Source organism: Podarcis vaucheri (genome assembly GCF_965113315.1).
Source record: "Podarcis vaucheri genome assembly, chromosome: 13".
Classification (NCBI taxonomy): domain Eukaryota; kingdom Metazoa; phylum Chordata; class Lepidosauria; order Squamata; family Lacertidae; genus Podarcis; species Podarcis vaucheri.
Genome location: NC_138751.1, coordinates 6,241,769 through 6,259,136, shown reverse-complemented (window position 1 = coordinate 6,259,136; position 17,368 = coordinate 6,241,769). Strand labels below are relative to the sequence as shown.

At 46.3% G+C, this 17,368-nt stretch overlaps 1 protein-coding gene and 1 long non-coding RNA gene across 6 annotated transcripts in view; one reads left to right on the top strand and one right to left on the bottom strand.

Annotated features, from left to right (window-relative positions):
- RABGGTA (Rab geranylgeranyltransferase subunit alpha) overlaps nt 1–12,697 on the bottom strand; it is a 36,839-nt gene extending 24,142 nt beyond the window's left edge. The window contains exons 1-5 of one of the 5 annotated variants that reach the window (XM_082197694.1): nt 12,563–12,697; nt 8,577–8,636; nt 8,051–8,161; nt 3,376–3,497; nt 2,283–2,470 (exon numbers count right to left, since the gene is read on the bottom strand). In XM_082197694.1, the coding sequence (XP_082053820.1) occupies nt 2,283–2,470; nt 3,376–3,497; nt 8,051–8,161; nt 8,577–8,579 (424 nt within the window). In that variant the 5' untranslated portion in view covers nt 8,580–8,636; nt 12,563–12,697. Of the gene's footprint in view, nt 1–2,282; nt 2,471–3,375; nt 3,498–8,050; nt 8,249–8,576; nt 8,637–11,975; nt 12,000–12,377; nt 12,497–12,562 lie in introns of those variants that run through there. The other 4 variants (XM_082197696.1, XM_082197695.1, XM_082197697.1 and 1 more) reach the window with 4 other exon arrangements.
- Nucleotides 7,680–10,863, top strand: LOC309518158. Its single transcript, XR_014213373.1, has 2 exons — nt 7,680–7,872; nt 9,935–10,863. It is a non-coding gene; the product is annotated as an uncharacterized lncRNA (long non-coding RNA).
- Nucleotides 12,698–17,368: the final 4,671 nt, after the last annotated feature.

Below are 17,368 nucleotides of genomic sequence, written 5' to 3'. Positions count from 1 at the left end.
TAAATTGGAAAACGAATAAAAAAATTTTGGAAAAAAAACCACAAGATTGAAGAGCAACACAAAAGGAACACAAAAGCAGAGATGCTTTTCTCTGGCTTAAAATATATTCAGTTGCTCCAGAAGAAGAAGAAGAAGAAGAGTTTGGATTCGATATCCCGCCTTTCACTCCCCTTCAGGAGCCTCAAAGCGGCTAACATTCTCCTTTCCCTTCCTCCCCCACAACAAACACTCTGTGAGAAGTATGACTAGCCCAAAGTCACCCAGCAGCTGCAGGTGGAGGAGCGGAGACGCGAACCCGGTTCCCCAGATTGCAAGACTACCGCTCTTAACCACTACACCACACTGGCAGGTGGTGTGTCATGTTTGGACTGTTCCACTGAACCGAAAGCCCTGCTCCCGGGTTACTGGGGAGCAAGCACCTGACATTGTGGAGACTTTTAAGAGGGAAAATCTCCTGCAGAACAGTGTGACCGGCTGGGTATATAAGGGATTATGAGGCAGTCTCTCTTGGGCAACCTTGTTCTCAGCTGTGCAAGCATCTTAAGGGGACAGGTGATCAGTGTAAAGGAATTAACATCATCTCTCCCTCATCCTGCCGTGGCGATTGTTGGTTGGATGGAAGACAGTGTTAGAAAATGACAGCTGCGCGGATTATTATAGCTAGGAAGTGGAAGGGGCAAGCAGAATATAAAATGGAAGAATGGGATAAAGAGGTGTGGGATATACCGTATTTTTTGCCCTATAAGGCGCACTGGCCCATAGGACGCACCTTGGTTTTTTTTGGGGGGGGGAAATGAATAAAAAAAATTTATTTCCCCCCCGAGCCGTGGGGCTGGGGAAGCCCAAGCTTCCCCCGACCCCAGAACAGGCTGCCGCCCCAAGCCTCGCACGCAAGGCTTGCAGACACCTCCCCGAAGCACGGGGCATCCTCCAGAGGGCGCCCCATGCTTCGGGCTGCAGGCTGCTGCCCCAAGCCTCGCGCGCCTGGCGGGACCTCCCGCCGGGCGCGCAAGGCTTGCGGATAGCTTCCTGAAGCGTGGAGAGTGAGAGGGGTCGGTGCGCACCGACCCCTCTCACTCTCCAGGCTTCAGCAAAAGCCTGCATTCGCCCCATAGGACACACACACATTTCCCCTTCATTTTTGGAGGGGAAAAGGTGCGTCCTATAGGGCGAAAAATACGGTAGCTATGAATGATAAATTAACATGTGCCATTAAGGTAAGACGGGGAATATGCAGGAGAAATGATTTTGAGGAGGTATGGAGGGTGTTTGTAGAATTTGAACGGTTAAAATGGAAAGGGGTCAAACCATCGCAAGAGGCACTGGAATTCTGGGAGGTTGGATAGTTACAATGGAACTGTCTCGGTGGCGGGGTGCACGTTTTTATTCTTACTTATTTATGGTTATTACTTTGTCAATATAAAATAAAATAAAAATAATTAAAGGAGAACCAAAAAAAAGGGGGGGGGGGAGAAACTGAGTTGTGAAAGCTAGGAGCTAGATGTGGAAATAAGAAGAATTACCGACGAAAGAAGAATGGCAAAAGAAATTAATGGACTATGCAGAATTAAGATAAAATGACAGGAAGGATCCGAAACCTGCGGGACCAGAGATTCTCAGAGGACTGGAGTAAATATTTGAATTATTTGAAAAGCAATTGTAACAAACAGATTATGCTAGTAGGACTGCAAGACATTTTGTAAGGAGGATTATGCGAAATATTGCAGAGAAGATTATGAAGAATCATAGAATAGAATCATAGAATCATAGAGTTGGAAGAGACCACAAGGGCCATCGAGTCCAACCCCCTGCCAAGCAGGAAGAGCTATTAGTTAAGTAATATAGAAATTAAGAAATGTGGATTAAGTGATAAAGATGGAAATCTCTTCAGATGCGGTTGATGGAAGTCCAAAATATTGTATAAGGTAAGAAAGTATGTTATATGATTTTTGGAAATTATTTGTAAAAACTAATAAAAAATATTATATAAAAAAAAAAGCTACGAGCTAAATCGCACCTTAAACCTAGTTATGATGGAAGCCATTGGATAAGAAAGGGCGCTGAGGGTGAATAATGGCTTCGTTTGGGGGACAAAAAGTAGTAAGAGTTACTCAGAGGCAATTTTACAATCGTTTTCTTTTACAGGATGTGGAAAATCAGGGACAGGAATGAGTCATCATGGGATGGTAAGAGTTGGGAATGCAGGAATCTCAACTAAAGCACCCATGGCAGATATATGGCGTTAGGAACGGAATGAGATGAGGAGTAAAGAAAAGGCCTACAGTTGCGTTCGTCGCTCTCCAGGAACTTGCTGCACAGCTCCAGCTCACGGGCCCAATCCGGCTCCGGAATGTGCTCCATCACCCAGCAGCGGTGGCGCCACGTCCCATAAGATTTGGGGTTGACACGCAGGCAAGACTCCAGGAAGGACAGCTCTGCCTTACAGAGGGCTTGCATCTCCTCTGGGGTCCTGGCACAGAGGAGATAATAATAATAATAATAATAATAATAATAATAATAATAATAATTTATCTATACCCCGCCCATCTGGCTGGATTTCCCCAGACACTCTGGGTGGCTCCCAACAGAATACAGTCATAACCCTGGGTTGAAGTTGCTTCAGGTTGAGCGTTTTCAAGTTGCGCTCCGCAGCGACACAGAAGTAATGGCATGCATTACTTCCAGGTTTCGCCGCTCGCGCATGCGCAGACGCTCAAAATGACGTCACGCGCATGCGCAGAAGAGAATCGCGAGCTGTGCACGCGCAGACGCAGGTTGCGTTCGCTTCAGGACGCGAACGGGGCTCCGGAACGGATCCCGTTCGCATCCAGAGGTACCACTGTAATAAAAACACCATAAAACATCAAACCTTAAAGACGTCCCTAAACAGGGCTGCCTTCAGATGTCTTCTAAAAGTCAGATAGTTGTTTATCTCCTTGACATTTGATGGGAGGGCGTTCCACAGGGCGGGTGCCACCACCGAGAAGGCCCTCAGCCTGGTTCCCTGTAACCTCACTTCTCACAGGGAGGGAACCGCCAGAAGGCCCTCGGAGCTGGACCTCAGTGTCCGGGCTGAACGATGGGGGTGGAGATGCTCCTTCAGGTATACTGGGCCTTTGAGGCCATTTAGGGTTTTAAAGGTCAGCACCAAAACTTTGAATTGTGCTTGGAAACATCCTGGGAGCCAATGTAGGTCTTTCAGGACTGGTGTTATGTGGTCTCGGCGGCCGCTCTCAGTCACCAGTCTAGCTGTCGCATTCTGGATTAATGAGGAGTGTGTAATCACACCTTGCTTACAAAGCTCCTCTCGCCCTATTTCACCCCCTCCCCCCCCTCTCTCTCTCTCTCTCCCCCTGCTACTCCGACTCCACTCACTCCTCTTGCAGGTGAAGAAAGATCTCCCGGCGGAAGTTCCAGAGGGTGGCAAAGTCTGGGTTGGCGCCCAGGATCTGGCTGGTCAACTCCAAGGCTTCCTTGTCCAGCTGCCCCAATTTCCTCTGAAGGAGAAGAGAGAGAACAGACGTGTGCTTGTCAAAGCTGAAGTCCAACAATGGGAAAAGGAATCTTTATTTAGTGTCATTCGTCCAAATTCAGAAGGGGCCTTCTACGCCAACTTTTAACCGCCGGCTTGTGGAGGCAATACCCCGCTTTGCGAAGGCAAACCTCGCATCAGACCTGCAACAGTATGTCAAGGAGCGTCGCCCCTGTTTTCCCTGACCTTTTGCCTTCTTGGGTAGAAAACAGGGTTTTCCCCCTGACCTTTGGTCCTTCCACAATTTGTTTCCCCCCCCCCCAAAAAGATATTTATTAAAGTTTTTAAAATATAACAATGAAAATGAAAAATAAAAAGAAACAAAGTACAAAATACACCATAAAAACAATTAAAAAACAAAAAATTTTCCATAACATATCTTCCTTACGCTTATTTCCCCAGACCTCCTCATACCTCCCTTCTTTGTATTCCACTTCAATTTGTGAGTTCAGCAAATCCTTACCATTAAGCTTTTACCCATTTGTAAACCTTTTTTTTTTTTTTGTATCTCCTAAAGCATTACAGCTGGAAACCCCTTAGTTTCTATCCAACATCCTTCTAGCATTCATTAATTTTACAATATTTCTGTAAATAGTCTTTAAATTTCTTCCAGTCTTCTTTCACCAACTCTTCTCCCTGGTCTCAGATTCTGCCAGTCATTTCTGCCAATTCCATGTAGTCGATCACCTTCATCTGCCATTCTTCCAGAGTGGGTAAATCTTGTGTCTTCCAATACTTTGCGATGAGTATTCTTGCTGCTGTTGTGGCATACATAAAAAAAGTTCTGTCCTTCTTTAACACCAATTGGCCGACAATGCCCAGGAGAAAGGCCTCTGGTTTCTTCAGGAAGGTATATTTAAATACATTTTTCAGTTCATTATATATAATTTCCCAGAAAGCCTTAATCTTTGGGCACGTCCACCAAAGGTGAAAGAATGTACCTTCCGTTTCTTTACATTTCCAACATTTGTTATCGGGCAAATGATAGATTTTTGCAAGCTTGACTGCTTAGATGGAAATACGTTGGTTTCACTACTGTTTCCAATTGTTGACTTCAGCCAATAAAAGGAGCCTCAGCAGAGCTAGTCGGCAGCTTGCTTGGAGCATGATTGCCAGCGTACAGTGGTGCCTCGCAAGACGAAATTAATTCGTTCTGCAAGTCTCTTCGTCTTGCGAGTTTTTCGTCTTGCGATGCACGGTTTCCCATAGGAATGCATTGAAAATCAATTAATGCGTTCCTAGGGAAACTGCCTTCAGACCAGGTCCGGGGACAGTCTGTCCCTGGACCTCTTCTGAAGGCTGGGGGGGGGGGGACAAGGGCTTTTCTTCCCACCCCCAGCATTTTAAAAAACCCCGGGACAGCGGAGGACTTCTCCACTGTCCGGGGCGATTTAAAAGCCCCTGGGAAGGCAGGCAGGGGGGACAAAGACTTTCGCCCCCCGCCCGCCTTCAGAAGGTGTTCCCGCCCCCCCCCCCGCTTCCGAGCACCGGGAGAAGCGATCTCCCCGCAGCCCCTTGCTTCAAAAGAGAAGACCCGCTGTCCCCGAGGCAAGCTTCGTTTTGCGAAGCAAGCCCATAGGGAAATTCGTCTTGCGAGGCAACTCGAAAACGAAAAAACCTTTCGTTTTGCGAGTTTTTCGTCTCACGCGGCGTTCGTCTTGCGGGGTACCACTGTACTTCTGCACAGCTCACCTGCATCCAACTTCCTGTCATCTCTGTTATTCCTACACTGGCTGAAAACTTTTCTATTCTGCCTGGCCTATGCAGGCGATTTAAGAATATCACCCTTCGATTCGGGGTTTTTTCCTGTGGCGTTTCCTTTCTATTTCTCTCCCTGTTTTATTTACAGTGGTACCTCGGGTTACATACACTTCAGGTTACAGCCTCCGCTAACCCAGAAATGTTACCTCGGGTTAAAAACTTTGCTTCATGATGAGAACAGAAATTGTGCTCCGGCGGCGTGGCAGCAGCAGGAGGCCCCATTAGCTAAAGTGCTGCTTCAGGTTAAGAACAGTTTCAGGTTAAGAACGGACCTCCGGAACAAATTACAGTGGTACCTCGGATTAAGTACTTAATTCGTTCCGGAGGTCCATACTTAACCTGAAACTGTTCTTAACCTGAAGCACCACTTTAGCTAATGGGGCCTCCTGCTGCCGGAGCACGATTTCTGTTCTCATCCTGAAGCAAAGTTCTTAACCTGAAGCACTATTTCTGGGTTAGCGGAGTCTGTAACCTGAAGCGTATGTAACCTGAAGCGTATGTAACCTGAGGTACCACTGTAAGTACTTAACCCGAGGTACCACTGTATTTTATTGAGATTAGCTTCTTTTATCTTACTTTTATATTACTCCTGCAGCCGATCGGAAGCCACGCCTTGGTTTTCGAATGGTTTTGGGAGTCGGACGGACTCCCTGAACGGATTAAGTTCGAGAACCAAGGTGTCACCTGTATTCCAGAAGGGTGAATTGACTTTGTTTACAGCCCCCTGCAATACAGGAATCCCAGCTAAAGCAACCATGGCCGATGGCCATCAAACCTCTGCTTAAAATCCTCCACCTGAAGGTCCACCACCTTCCACTGTTCAACAGCTCTTACCCTCAGAAAGTTTTTCTGATGTTTAGACAGAATTTCCTTTCTCATCATTTTAATCCATTGCTTCAGGTCTTACCCTCCAGAGCAGGAGAAGACAAGCTTGCTCCAGCCTCCAGGTGATAAAACCCCTGAGATGGCGACCATATCTCCTCTCAGTCTCCTCTTTTCCAGGCTAAACATACCCAGCTCCCTCAACCGTTCCTCATCAGGCTTGCTTTCCAGACCCCGAACATCTTGGTTGCTCTCCTGTTTGGTGCTGCCACCCTGCGGGGCTGCCTCTGTGGAATTGATCTATGACAGGGTGAGGGGGAAGAGTCTTGATAGCGCAAGGATGGAAGAATGAAGAAACCCCGACGAAAGAGCAGTGGCAAGAGAAATGGACCAAAAGTTCATCGAGGACTGGGGGAAATTTGTGGAATATCTGGAAAGTATAAGTGAGGGACAGATAACGCTAGAGGGATTTAAAGAAGCACTGTGAAAAATTGGGAAGTATTGTTTAAAGGGAATAGAAAAGAAAGATATAAATAATGACAATATAAACCTAAGGAATGCGTAACTTAAATAATGACTATGGATGATTTACGGAAAAGCTGAAGGAGGTCCAGAAAAGAAATAATTTGTGAAAAATTGGATGTGAAATTAGTATGTGTTTTTGTTTTTGTTGTAAACTAATAAAAATTATGTCAAAAAAAAAGAAAGAGAGAAATGGATGAATTATGCAGAACTGGCCAAACTGACTTACAAATTGCGAGACAAGGACAACTGCGACTTTAAGGAGGGATGGGAACTTTTTGCAAACTACCGTATTTTTCGCTCCATAAGGCGAACCGGACCATAAGGCACACCTAGGGGTTTTTTTGGGGGGAGGGGGAAAAATCAAGAAAAAAAATCTTATTTCCCCCATCCAGCCCCAAAGAGCAAAGAAGCCAAGACAGCGAGCGGGATGGATCCCGCTTGCTGTCTTGGCTTCCTTTTTAGCCGCGGGGCTGGGGCAAGGGAAGCCCAAGCTTCCCCCGACCCCAGAACAGGTTGGGGAGCGGCGGCAAGGTTGCGCGCAGCCTTCCCTCCGCTCCCCGAGCTTGCGGGGCTGGCGGGAGAAGCCCGGGGCCCCCCCCAGCCCCAGGGGCCACACATTCGATCCATAAGATCCATAATTTCCCCTTAGTTTTTAAGAGGAAAAAAGTGCATCTTATGGAGCGAAAAATGCGGTATCTAAAAAGACAACAAAATGAACTGGACTCCTTGGCAGGTTCTGAATAAACAGACACAAATTTATTGGTTGAGAACATGATGGATAGATATGTAAGGATACGTACAATTTTATAACATGCAGAGAAAATATCTGAAGAGAAATCAGAGAGAGGAGCTGAGGGAAGTCCGGGGGGGGGGGGGAGGGGAGAAAAACAATGTACAGTGGTGCCCCGCAAGACGAATGCCTCGCAAGACGGAAAACTCGCTAGACGAAAGAGTTTTCCGTTTTGGAGGTGCTTCTCAAAACGAATTTCCTATGGGCTTGCTTCGCAAGACAACAATGTCTTGCGAGTTCCTGCTGTTTTTTTCCCCTTCCCCCCTTTTTCTAAGCCGCTAAGTCGCTTATCAGCTGATCCGATCAGCAGATAAGCCGCTAAAAGCCGCTAATAGCGCTAATCCGCTAATCCGTCAATGGGCTTGCTTCGCAAGACGAAAAAACCGCTAGACGAAGAGAACCACAGAACGGATTCTTTTCGTCTTGCGAGGCACCACTGTATGTGATTATATGGTTTGATAATTTGCTTTGTGGAAATGGATTAATAAAAAAAATAAAAAATTAAGATCCATGACAGGGTGAAGGCTGCTTTTGTTTGAGAAGGACGGAGAATGGAGAGAAGAAGGTCTTTGGATCTGCCTCGCCTTCTCTGCCCCTACGACTCTGCCCAACCCTTTTACCTTCTCAAAGATGGCTTTTGTGGCCGTCACGTACTGGCGCAGCTTCTTCTCCCGCTCAATGCGCTTGGCTTCCGCCTGCTCCTCTGTCGTTTTAACCTTCAGCCTGCCGTGCTGTTGAGAAAACAGGAACCCATCTTTTAGCGAGGCAGTTCCTACATTCAGCAACTCCCTGGCCATTGACATTTAAGTAGGCGCCTCCCCTATGCTCTTTTTGGAGCCTGCTAAAAAATTTTCTTCTGCTCAGTTGACATGTAGTTTTCAGTTCTATTTTGGATCTCTTGGTTTTGTTTATATTTTGTTTTTGTTTTTTTAAAGAAAAAAAACACCTTGCTTTTAACTTTGGAATTTTCTTGACAAATTTCTGCTCTTTGTGAACAGAAACTCTTATTTACACTGAAGCAACCTCCAAACTCTGTTAAATAAATAAGCACAGGAAATAATAAATAAAGTAACGACAAGACTATAGAAAATGCCCGGGAGGGATCACAGAAAGAACAAGACTCGCCAACCTCTGACGGCTACTCACCATGTTGACTGCACAGCAAAAATGACTCCAGCAGGCAAAATTAGGAGTTAATTATGTATCCTGGAGGGAAACAAATGAAGATGAGTAAGATAGGACAGTGATGGAGACCAACTTCAGGTGCTATTTCTTTTCCTCTTTATTACAATTTGAAGCCCCACTCTTCTATTTTAGAATGAGTTGATTTTAGAATGTGTTTCAATTAATTTTAAAAAATTCCTTCCAGTAGCACCTTAAAGACCAACTAAGTTAGTTCTTGGTATGAGCTTTCGTGTGCATGCACACTTCTTCAGATACACAGTGTATCTGAAGTATCTGAAGTGTATCTGAAGAAGTGTGCATGCACACGAAAACTCATACCAAGAACTAACTTAGTTGGTCTTTAAGGTGCTACTGGAAGGATTTTTTTTATTTTGACTATGGCAGACCAACACGGCTACCTTTCAATTAATTGATTGTGATTTTATGTAAACTGTGTTGCTTTTATTGTTGTTAGCCGCTCTGAGCCTGGCTTCGGTTGGGGAGGGCGGGATATAAATAAAATATTATTATTATTATTCCAATGAGCTTAAGGTACGCTTGATTCTCAATGCCCCCCCATCTCTTTCCACCCTGTGAGGCAGGTTAGGCTAAGAGCGACAGGAGGCCTAAGGGTGCCCCGTAAGCTTCATAGCTGAGCAGGAATTTAAACCTGGCCCTTCCCAGCCCTGGACCATTCCCCTAAGCACTGCACCACCACTTATAATCCCAGGACTCGCTCCTGTCCTTTTTAAGTGTGCGACCATACAATGGCATCTTGCGTTTTCCTTACAACAGTCCTGTGAGGGAAGAGTAGCCAGGAATCACAGAACTGTAGAGTTGGTAGGGACCCTGAGGATAATAATAATAATAATAATAATAATAATAATAATAATAATAATTTATTATTTATACCCCGCCCATCTGGCTGGGCTTCCCCAGCCACTCTGGGCGGCTTCCAAAAAATATATTAAAATACTGTACAGTGGTGTCCCGCAAGACGAATGCCTCGCAAGACAAAAAACCCGCTAGACGAAAGGGTTTTCCGTTTTTCGATGCGCTTCGCAAGACGAATTTCCCTATGGGCTTGCTTCGCAAAACGAAAAAGTCTTGCGAGTCTTGCGATTTTTTCCCCTCTCCCCCTTTTCTAAGCCGCTAAGCCGCTAATAGCCTTTTTGCCGCTAAGCCGCTAATAGGGTTGCTTCGCAAGATGAAAAAACCGCTAGACGAAGAGACTCGCGGAACGGATTAATTTCGTCTTGCGAGGCACCACTGTACTACATCAAACATTAAAAGCCTCCCTAAACAGAGCCGCCTTCAGATGTCTTCTAAAAGTCTGGTAGTTATTGTTCTTTTTGACATCTGGTGGGAGGGCGTTCCACAGGGAGGGTGCCACTACCGAGAAGGCCCTCTGCCTGGTTCCCTGTAACTTGGTTTCTTGCAGGGAGGGAACCGCCTGAAGGCCCTCGGTGCTGGACCTCAGTGTCCGGGCAGAACGATGGGGGAGGAGACGCTCCTTCAGATATTCAGGATCATCTAGTCCAGGGGGTCAGCAAACTTTTTCAGCAGGGGGCCGGTCCACCATACCTCAGACCTTGTGATGGGCCGGATTATATTTTGGGGAAAAAAGAGAACAAATTCCTATGCCCCACAAATAACCCAGAGATGCATTTTAAATAAAAGCACACATTCTACTCATGTAAAAACACCAGGAAGCCCCACAAATAACCCAAAGATGCATTTAATATATGAAAAAATATTGCTCAAAAAAAGATATGCTAATATGCCTAGATTAAAATGCGAAGTACTAGATGGAAGAAAAATTAGTAAGGAAAGATAATAAGAACATATAGATGATTTGAGAAGGTTGCAGAATGCAAAGATTATTGTAAATTGTATAGTGTGGAGGAAATTGAGTGGGGGCGGAGGGAAGTGGAAGGAAGGAGAAAAGAATAATATGATGGACTGAGGAAATAGAAACGTAAATGTATGGGGGGATGGGGAGGAAATGGTGTTGGCTTTGGTACATATTTTAAAGTATTATGTGAAAACCAAGAAGAAGAAAAAAATTAAAAAATGATCTAGCCCAGGGGTCTGCAACCTTTAAGACAAAAAGAGCCACTTGGACCCGTTTCCGAAGAAAAAAAAACTGGGAGCCGCAAAACTCGTCATTATAAAAATAACGTTTTTGTCACTTTTTAAAAATTATTTCTTTGTTTGACCCCTCAGAATTACTCCTCCTCATAGAAATAAACGTTAAATTAACAAGTTACCTTTTTGTGTGTGTGTGTGTTCTTCACTCCCCTTCAAAACAGTGACCAGCGTACATGCCCCTTACAATGTATCGGGTGGGCGGGCAGGTGACGTCGGGACGGTGCGTGACTAACGCAAGCACCGCCCCCATGCAACGTCACAGCCAGTACAGCGCCCGCCACAGTGGGGAGTGTCGGGGCGCACAATGCGCCTCCTCCCCTCGCTAGTATCCGCCCCGCAGCCGCGGCAAAGGTGTAAAAGAGCCACATGCGGCTCCGGAGCCGCGGGTTGCAGACCCCTGATCTAGCCAAACCCCCTGCAATAGCAGGGATTGAACCTGCAACCTAATCAGTATCACGCTCTAACAAAATGAAGAAAGCAGTTTTCCCATTATGGGAGGATTTGAGTATCCTTGTCGCCAGCAACTGGTAAGAATGATGCACACATTGGTTGGGAGGGCAGTCCCCCATGGAAACCTTTGGCCAACCTGTTGCCTTCCAGAGGTTTCGGAGTAGAGCTCCCATCAGCCACGAGGGCACCTGGTTGGCAAAGGCTGCCTTGCAGTGTACCTAAGCCATCGCCGGCACCTAGCACCCATGGGCAGCTTCTGCAGCCACAACTGCTGATGGTCCCCAGCCCCATAAGCTTTCCTTTGTGTGCCACTCCAAGCAGCGTCATGCAACGGTTATGCTAGCTACGGCCTAGCTACGGTTCCAGTTGCCCACGATGCCCCGGGCATCACTCTGGGCATTATGGGAAATAATAAGGGCTGGGTAGGCTCAGTTGAGGACGCGGGTGGCGCTGTGGGTTAAACCACAGAGCCTAGGACTTGCTGATCAGAAGGTCAGCGGTTCAAATCCCTGCAACGGGGTGAGCTCCCGTTGCTCAGTCCCTGCTCCTGCCAACCTAGCAGTTTGAAAGCACACCAGTGCAAGTAGATAAATAGGTACCGCTCCGGCGGGAAGGTAAACGGTGTTTCCGTGCGCTGCTCTGGTTTGCCAGAAGCGGCTTAGTCATGCTGGCCACATGACCTGGAAACTGTGTGCCGGCTCCCTCGGCCAGTAAAGCGAGATGAGCGCCGCAACCCCAGAGTCGGTCACGACTGGACCTAAGAGTCAGGGGTCCCTTTACCTTTACCCTTTTAGGCTCAGTTACCCAGCAGGTGGTAAGAGGCGGCGATGCCAGCAACCCACCTAGTCCAGTATCCTGTTCTCACAGCGGCCAACCAGCCAGCCTTCTCCTCCATGAATTTGTGGCAATCTGCTTTACGGCCATCCAAGTTGGCCATCAGTGCCTCAAGTGGCAGGGAGTTCCACAGGCTAACTCTGCAGGGCGATAGACCCCTTTGCCTGATTGGAAGCCCAAGGCAAAATGGCATTATTTCAACAGCATGGCAGCCCTTTTTCTGGGCTTCTGTGCACCTGCCACCCCTTCAGCTTTCACTCCTGGGTGTACAAATCACCCCTCTGCTTTCCTGAGCAATGCACTGAAAATGCAGTTAAAGGCAAGCCAAAAAAAAATAATCAAAACCACCAGCACTTTTGCTCCTCCTGCTCCCCACCCCTCGGCAGGGGTGAAAATGGTCTCTTCCGAGGAAACCTGGCCAAGCTCCCAAGGGGCGAGACCATCTCGAAAAGGCCCACGGGGGTGGGCAGGGTGGGTTTCAGGGAAAGGCGCCGCTGGGCTAATCCGAGAAGCCTCTAGGGGGCGATACCAACCCGGAACGGAGGAGAGGGGTGGATATAGAAGCGTCCCGGGCCGCGTGGTCTCGTCCGCAGCCGCACAGCAAAGCAAGGCTCGGCACCCAGAGGGCGAGTCCAACTGGGGCGGAGCGAGGAGGGCGGGGGGTGTTGCGGTGTGTAAATAGAACGTACCATTGCCGCTCGAGGAGCATCGAGTTGAATCCTCCTGAGCGGACGGAGCGTCTCTATTCTTAAAGGGGAAGCGCTCTCTCTCTCGCTCTTAAAGGGAAGGCAGTGGGAAGATCTCTTGCGCAGGCAATTAAGAGTATATATCCTCCACGATGGTTTATTGATGTTTTTAATTTCTTTTTTACTTTTATGATGTTATTATTGGGTTTGTGTTTTTATATTGTTGTAAGCCTCTGTGATATACGGTATTTTAATGATGCATCAGTATATTATTATTAATTTTTTTTTAAAAAATGAATAATTATTTCTAGGAATCAGAATTATTTTATGTAGCTCCTAATAGCATTTTAGAGAAAGGAGTCTGCCCCAGGCTGGTTGCAAGCAGAGGAGTAGCACTGAGGTTTTCCAAAGGAACTACTCTATTCCGAACTTAAAAATGGAAAGCGTAATGCTGGTGGTCAACAAAAGAGGCTTAAAGACATTCTCAAGGCACTTCTTTTAAAAATGCAGTACAAACACGGATAACTGGGAAACACTGGCCTCCGAGCGCTCCATTTGGAGAACAGCCTTTACCAAAGGTGTCGTGGACTTTGAAGACACTCGAACTCGGGACGCAAGGGAGAAACGCGCTAAGAGGAAGGCATGCTAGGCAAACCCTCATTGTGATCAACTCCTGCCCCAAAACCAATGTCCCCACTATGGAAGGACGTGTGGATCCAGAATTGGCCTTCACAGTCACGGACACACCATTAAGACCATATGCATGGAAGACAATCTTGTTGTTGTTTAGTCGTTTAGTCGTGTCCGACTCTTCGTGACCCCCTGGACCAGAGCACGCCAGGCACTCCTGTCTTTCACGGCCTCCCGCAGCTTGGTCAAACTCATGTTCGTAGCTTCGAGAACACTGTCCAACCATCTTGTCCTCCGTCATCCCCTTCTCCTTGTGCCCTCCATCTTTCCCAACATCAGGGTCTTTTCCAGGGAGTCTTCTCTTCTCATGAGGTGGCCCAAGTCTTGGAGCCTCCGCTTCAGGATCTGTCCTTCCAGTGAGCACTCAGGGCTGATTTCCTTCAGAATGGAGAGGTTTGATCTTCTTTGCAGTCCATGGGACTCTCAAGAGTCTCCTCTAGCACCATAATTCAAAAGCATCCATTCTTCTGCGATCAGCCTTCTTTATGGTCCAGCTCTCACTTCCATACATCACTACTGGGAAAACCATAGCTTTAACTATACGGACCTTTGTTGGCAAGATTATGTCTCTGCTTTTTAAGATGCTGTCTAGGTTTGTCATTGCTTTTCTCTCATCTTATTGGGCTACAAATGATCGCTAAGGAAGAAAGGAGTTACAGGGAACCAGGCAGAGGGCCTTCTCGGCAGTGACACCCTCCCTGTGGAACGCCCTCCTGTCAGATGTCGGAGATAAAAGAATTACACAGATTTTATAAAACATCTGAAGGTAGCCCTGTTCAGGGAAATTTTCAATGTCTGACATTTTATTTTTTTATATATTTTGCTGGAAGCCACGCAGAGTGGCTGGAGAAACCCAGCCATTTGGGCGGGGTATAAACAATAAAATTATTGTAATTATTATTAGGGAGAATGTATGGACAGAGGCTCCTGGGTTCTTTGCAGGGAGGTAGTTGGCTCCACAATTCAGCCCTACCACTGAAATAAAGTTTTTGGATCACGCTCTGAAAAGTATGAGTTTCTGTTGCCCTAGTCTTCACCTGAAATCTGCCCTCCCTGCTGTGACACAGCATGAGCGTGACATTCTCAGGGGTGAATAATTGTTCATAATTGCTGCTTTTAGTGGGTGGGTGCTGGTGTTAAGCTGACAGTAAAAATGTTGCAGCAACTAAAAGAGACTCTTAGGCATATTAAAAAAAGGTTTCCCTTTCCTTGACCTCTTCAGAGAAGAAACCACAAGATATACCAAAATCCATGGCTTCACCCCTACTTATTTTCCGGCCTCCTCTTAGATCATCATTCTTCAGAGCTTAGCCTCGGAATAGCTTATCAGTGACAGAACTTGGTTTGGGAATATGTAATGTACTGAAAAATGCAATGCCTCTAAGCATGCACGGAGTAAATTTTGCAAGAGAATACTATTACTTCAAATGTTTATATACCACTTCTAATCAGAAAAGATTACAAAGCAGTTTATAAAGGAAATAAAATAAAATACAGTATATAAAACAATTACAAACTAAATACAGGCTAAAACTGACAACCCACCCAGAAAAATGGGGGTGGTACAAATAATAAAATCATCATCATCATTAAAACATCAAAATCCATAAAATTGGATTCTGTTTATTCAGTACATTTCCAGTCTCTCAATAGTCACACAAATATCACATCCATAAACTCATTCATACCTGAGTTAGCCTACATCTGTAAACACTGACCCAAGCTCACACTCTCAAACACATTTTCAACAATTACCAGTTCCAGCAATGAGGAGTCACACTTCACACTGCTTGGTTTTAGGAGAGATCAAGTCCCCAAGTTACATGGTCACACAGCATTATTTTTCAGAGCTGCTTCTTAATCACTGAAGAGTCTTGTGGCATCCAGAAGCTTGCCACCATGGTCCTATAAAATTTATCATCTGATTCTGCATTCCTAGACCTAATTATGGTACATAACAGTAAGCCCCACAGAACTCAATGAGATATTTTCAGGAGATGAGTATTTGGATTGTGCTGTGAATTTCTTTGGCCAGACATGGTTTGGTGACCGGATTTCCCAGTCTGGGGAAATTTGGCTCAGAACTAGGTCAAAATAAGTGAAAACAAAAGAGTTGAACTAGGATGATGAGTTATATTCCTTAAGCTGGGAACACCCAGGGGCTAAATCTGTCTGAGTTCTAGAGAATCCCGACACCCTGTAATTATAATTAATATTATTTCATCCGGGCCACAAGATTAATGGCTTCTTTTGGGAAGAGAATATGAGACACCTGGATCTGCTGTTTCTGAGCCTGGGAGGAACTACAGGTGTACCTGTGTCTAGTGACATATCTAGGTCTCTGCCCCAGAGATTTGGTGCCGGATCCTGGTTGAAGGAAATGGGGAGCAAGCAGGGATATGACTGTATGGCTCTGTTTCAGATCCATAAATCACATTTCCTTATATCTGCTATCATTTGCATGCCAAGATGAGGGTGGCACAGCAACATAGGAAAGCTTAATCCTACACACTAAAGGAAGTGGCCCAGAATTCATCAAGTTACTATACTTTAAACCCTTTCCCCCTCCATGCTTTGTAATTATGCTGGCTCTAAGGTACGGTTGTTGTTGTTGTTTAGTCATGTCTGACTCTTCGTGACCCCCTGGACCAGAGCACACCAGGCACTCCTGTCTTCCACTGCCTCCCGCAGTTTGGTCAAACTCATGCTGGTAGCTTTGAGAACACTGTCCAGCTATCTCGTCCTCCGTCGTCCCCTTCTCCTTGTGCCCTCCATCTTTCCCAGCATCAGGGTCTTTTCCAGGGAGTCTTCTCTTCTCATGAGGTGGCCAAAGTCTTGGAGCCTCAGCTTCAGGATCTGTCCTTCCAGTGAGCACTCAGGGCTGATTTCCTTCAGAATGGAGAGGTCTGATCTTCTTGCAGTCCATGGGACTCTCAAGAGTCTCCTCCAGCACCAGAATTCAAAAGCATCCATTCTTCGGCGATCAGCCTTCTTTATGGTCCAGCTCTCACTTCCATTCATCACTACAGAGGAAACCAGAGCTTTAACTATACGGACCTTTGTCGGCAAGGTGATGTCTGCTTTTTAAGATGCTGTCTAGGTTTGTCATTGCTTTTCTCCCAAGAAGCCGGCGTCTTTTAATTTTGTGACTGCTGTCGCCATCTGCAGTGATCATATGCCTGTTGTCTTTGTCTATGGAGTTTTCTTGGCAGGGGTACTGGAGTGGCTCGCCGGTTCCTGCTCCAGGTGGATCACGTTTGGTCAAAACTCTCCCCTATGACCTGTCCATCTTGGGTGGCCCTGCACGGCATGGCTCATAGCTTCTCTGAGTTATTCAAGCCCCTTCGCCATGGCAAGGCAGTGATCCATGAAGGCACGGCACGTGTCGTTTATTTACTGCTCTTAGGTTTGCTTTGAGTTACTTTTGGGAAAGAGGAGGGGGGGAAGCGACCCATAAGTTTAATAAATAAATAAATAAATAAATATGAGGCAATAATGGTGCCTTCCATGGTTCCAGTTACAGATAGGTAGCCGTGTTGGTCTGCCAGTCAAAATAAAAAAATTCCCTTCTATACCAAGAACTAACTTAGTTGGTCTTTAAGGTGCTACTGGAAGGAATTTTTTTTATGAGGCAATAATGATTGACAGGTTCATTTCTCTTTGGGATTATGTCTGGCTGCGCGCGCGCTTGAGTCAATCCTGCTATTTATTTATTTATTTTTTCAACGTATTTCTATTAAGAGATTTCTTGGCTTTATTTTGCCTTATCCTGTTTTTAACCGTCCCTTCCCTCGCGCGCCCTCCAGCGCCGCTCCCGTCAATCAACACAGTGGGGCGGGGAAATGGAAAAGAAAGCGCCTGGGAATCCCGTCATGGGGAGGTTAAAAGCGACGCGCGGGGCATTTTGGGATGGGAGGCGGGCTCCGTCGCGCGGGGCATGCTGGGACCGAGCAGCCCTCCCTC